Source organism: Thalia democratica, chromosome 1 (genome assembly GCF_965202585.1).
Source record: "Thalia democratica chromosome 1, ktThaDemo2.hap1.1, whole genome shotgun sequence".
NCBI lineage: Eukaryota > Metazoa > Chordata > Thaliacea > Salpida > Salpidae > Thalia > Thalia democratica.
The window spans coordinates 33,236,051-33,240,479 of NC_139165.1; the positions used below are offsets into that span (position 1 = coordinate 33,236,051).

The window sequence follows — 4,429 nt, forward strand, 5'->3', positions numbered from 1 at the left end:
GCTAACAATATTTTTATGCAACAAAAAAAAAGGTTTTTAAAGTAATTTAAAAGTGTCACACTAGTTATTAATAAAAACCCACCGTTTAACATTTTATTTTATTTTAAATTATTATAACTTTGTTTCGGTAAATAATTTCACAGATCTATAAAAATAAACGTTAAATACTTAAAGGTTATAAAAGTTTAACAATTTCCTTTGGAAAAAAAGACACGAAACTTTACATCTAGTAATAGTTATGTGTAATTTTTGCACCTAATAATAAAAAAACAATCTACAGAAAATAGTAAAAATAGATTGAATCTTGCGAACTGACCTTTCTAACATGATAACTTTATCTTTTGTTTAACTTATTTTTAACAAACTTTTATATATCTAGATTGATATGATATTCTTTCAAAACATAAAAATAAGGCTCAAATTTTCAGAACAGTATATATTTCATGCTTATTTCGTCAGTTTTATACTAAGCAATAAAAATAAATTTTTAAATTTAGCTAATATAGTGAAAATGCAATTAACGTAAAAGTAGTAATAATAAAGCAAAGGGTAATTAACAATACATAAGTACTTCTAATTACGATGCAACTTAAAAAAATTATAAGACAGTGTAACAACTTGTAAATCACTTTAAGAAAACAAGAAAACAACAAAACAGTATATTCAAAATATTTATGTTTACACAACTTAGGTTTTCTTAACAAAATAAAAATAGCCTAAAATTAAATTAAATCAGAAATGTGAGAACAATTTTTAAAATTTTTAAATCTTTTTTAAATAAAAATAATTTGCACAATCAAAGTAATTTACTGAATGTTCTGCAATAGCAAATCTTATTTAGGCATTTATTATTCTAATAGATTGAGTTTTTATATTGCTCATACAAAATTCATCGATACTTTTTGGAATATGTTCCTTTATTCTTTTGCTAAATAGTCTTACGGTTATTCCGACATAATTAGCTTCACAGAAGCACTTAAACTGGTTAACTATCATACTTTTTTTCACTTCTGCATTTCTGCTATCAGATCTTTGCCCAAGGTCTAAACATTGGTTTGGATACGAAAATAACGATCGGCTTTGCCGAATGATAAGTCTAAATTACTAATTGAGAGATATTTCTTTCTAAAACTCTTGAGTCCTTATTGACATAAGGCAGTACTAAAGGAATCAAGCATTGTTCCGGCCCTACTTGCTTTTTTTCGTTTAAACTTTTAAGATGTAAATTGATTGTTTTATATCAAGTTCTTGTGGATAGCCATATTTATTTAGTATTAATTTTATCTGTTTTATTTCATCAGAAAATAATTCTCTTTGACAGATTTTATGTGCTCGATGGCAGAGCGTTCTTATCAAATTTGAATACGTTTAGTACTATCAATATTTGTATATTATATATTATGAGCTTATATGTGCTAATTAGTGCTAGCTAGTTTTAATTTTAGACAAATGTATATCGAAACATACTTTTATCTTTAAAACTAGGAAATCAATGTTGTAGTTCTTTTTTTTTTATGTAGTTGACAAGATTTAAAAAAGTAAAGAAATAGTTTTCGACAACTGAAAGATTATTTTGTTCACTAGGTCCTAGGACTAAATATTTTGAGAGCTTTTGTTTTGTCATTCAATAAATTATAACAGCTGAGAAAGTCTAAGTATGCGACATAAAATTTAATAAAAATATTGAGTTTAATACTAAACAAACGTGCAGATAAAAATGTCAGAAATAAGAACTATATATTCTATAATGACACAACTATATATTTTATACCTAACTTACTTAACGTAGAAAAATATCCCGGTAATAAGTTTCTGATAATAAGACTCTAAGGAACGCTGAGCTACTTTGTTTTTTTTTTTTTTTGAATAATGAAATTGGTATTTTTAAAACAAAATATTTAAATAAAAAATATCAAAAAATCAAAAATATTTAAATATTAAGTGGTGCTTAGCCATAAGTGTATAAATAAACCATATCTACTTACCACTTTATGCTTCGACTAATACAAAGCTTGATTTCATTTGAGCTATGTACAAAAATCTATTATCAAGTCTTAATTTATATTAGCATTACAATTAAGAAGAAAACTATCACATCTTCAATAAAAACAGGATTTAGGTTTATATTTGAAATATTTTAATTTTGAAAAGAATTTGTCGGCTACAGTTGTAGTTTAATTAAAGTTTCTCTAAATGTTTAGTTTCAGTTTCAACAATTTTCTAAAAAGAAGCTAATGTTTTGTTCGCCGTCAGCAGGTTGTGTACCGTGCGTATTATATTTTAAATAAACTCAATAGAAGTTCGAGAGTATGGATTTGTTGTAACTCAACTAGAAATTCTGGAGTCCGGAGATGTTGTAACTAATGCTAGAAGTTCTAAATCTGTTACGAAAATTATAAAAGATCTCGTTTTATCTAAAACTACAAGTGCAGCCCGCAAAAACTTTTATTTTCAAAGTCTGCGAGCAAATCGACAACCAAAAAACCTAACGACCCTTGCTTAAAAGCGATGTTCTAATTTTAAGATCAAGTCTAATACTAGTCAACAACTTATTAAAAATAATAGTTATTTACTTTTAAAAAAATTTATATATATTAAAAAAAAGATTAACTTTATAAATTGGCTGCAGTCGAAAAACGTGCAAAAAAAAATAAACAATCAAAAACTACGTATATTTATTAATATAAGCAACACTTTTTTTACGGACATAAATAAAACAACACCTAGTTGACATACTTAACTAAGCTATTAATCATTATCATAGTAATATTTTGACACAAAAATTCAACATTAGTTATGAGGCAGCTTAGCACCACAATAGTTCTGAAGTACATCGGTAATCATGCATTCTTGTTCTGACCAGGCACAACTTTCAACATCGTAGAAGTACACATCCGGTTGGTAGTGACCAAACATAACCAGTTTGTTTCCGATGGCAAAAACTTCAGCGGGTCTTTTTTGAACTTCAATACAATGGTACCAGCTTGAAACTCCGCTAAAACACTGATTTCTGTCATGAAGCAAAGTGAACCTGTTGCAAACCAAATCAAAAACTTCAAAATTTGGCGCACGCCTCCCACCGACCGCGTATAGTTTGTTCTTCATGGAAACTGTTCTGTGGTCAAACCTTTTAATGACCATATCAGGCATCTTCGACCACGTGTTGGCCATATGGTCGTAAGCCTCTACCGACCGGAGAGATCCGGCTATCAAATCGTCTCCTTGAATTCCGCCGGTGACCACGATTTTTCCTTGGAACACCGTGCAGTCCGCGTAGCTCCTCCCCTCGCCCATCTTCGCAACTTCGCGCCACTGCAAGCTCTTAGTGTCGAGCTTGAGGCAGGAATCAGTTTCATTCACTTGAGGCCAGCTTCCGCCTATGACGTAAACGTCGTCGATGAACGAACAAGCGCAAAACAGCATGCGCTCGTCGTAATTATCAGCAACAATTTCCCACTTTTTTGTCGCGCATGAGTACTTTTCAACAGATCGAACGGCGGTCGGCTGGTCGTGGTAACACGAAATCACGTAAACTTCGTCTCTGATGCAAACCGCTTTGGAAAGTTGGTGGGTTATCTTCAGTCGCGCTGGCAGGTGTGTTGTATCGTAGTCGCTCGCGTTTACGGTGAAAACGTTGCCGGTGCAGAAACCACGGTAACTGCCTCCGCCAATCAGCAAATCAAAGTTGTTTTGTTTGCAGTATCTGGCTGTGATCTTGCCTGGCATTAATTCTTTCTTTTCGTCTAAGTGCTTTTTAATGATGCCTACACAGTTTTTATCCGTGTTAAAACACGATGTTTGTTCTAAAACATGCTTCAGAGCGTGATCTGACAACAAGTGGAGACGAACTCTCAACAAAAGACGTTTTGCGAACTTGCCACGTTCAACAACGTCGTGGCTCAACCATGCGTGCAATGCAGAAATCACTTCAAGTTCCGAATCGATGTTCAACTCATCGCTTGTAACTATTTTATCAACTATCTTAAAGTTCAGTTCTAAAAAGTTGCGCGAGTTCGCAACATTTTTAAACTTGCGTTCAATGAAGCTCAGCGAACTTTCAAACAATTTTTTGAGCAACTTCTTGAACAGTTTTGTCTTTATTAAAAGTGTCCTTAGGAAAACAAATGCTGCTATGCTGTTGAAATTAATTTTGTTTTCAATAATACCGAAGGTTGCGTTTTCTACGTTTTCATTCATTAAAACGTTGTTTGCCCTTATAAGAAGTAAAATTTTGTCCTCATGAAATTGCAGTGACCCTGAAAACATTTTAAAGTTATTCAATGTTTAAAACTACTTATATGTATATAAATTGCGGGTGCTTAATAATTTCATTTATATAAGTACTTTTTAAACAGAATAAAATTACAAGAAAACAAATCAATCAAGTATTAGAAGACCAACGTATTGACCTTAAAATACTTTTTATTTT

The 4,429-nt window shown here is 31.2% G+C and overlaps 1 protein-coding gene across 1 annotated transcript; it reads right to left on the minus strand.

Annotated features, from left to right (window-relative positions):
* Positions 1 to 2,790: 2,790 nt before the first annotated feature.
* Positions 2,791 to 4,197, minus strand: LOC145835370 (kelch-like protein 7). The gene has a single exon (XM_082942936.1). The coding sequence runs from the start codon at positions 4,195 to 4,197 to the stop codon at positions 2,791 to 2,793; it is 1,407 nt and encodes a 468-aa protein (XP_082799062.1).
* Positions 4,198 to 4,429: the final 232 nt, after the last annotated feature.

What these genes read in the sequence shown, in the direction of transcription:
- LOC145835370 (XM_082942936.1), bottom strand. Translation starts at nt 4,197, where the DNA reads ATGAATGAAAACGTAGAAAACGCAACCTTCGGTATTATTGAAAACAAA.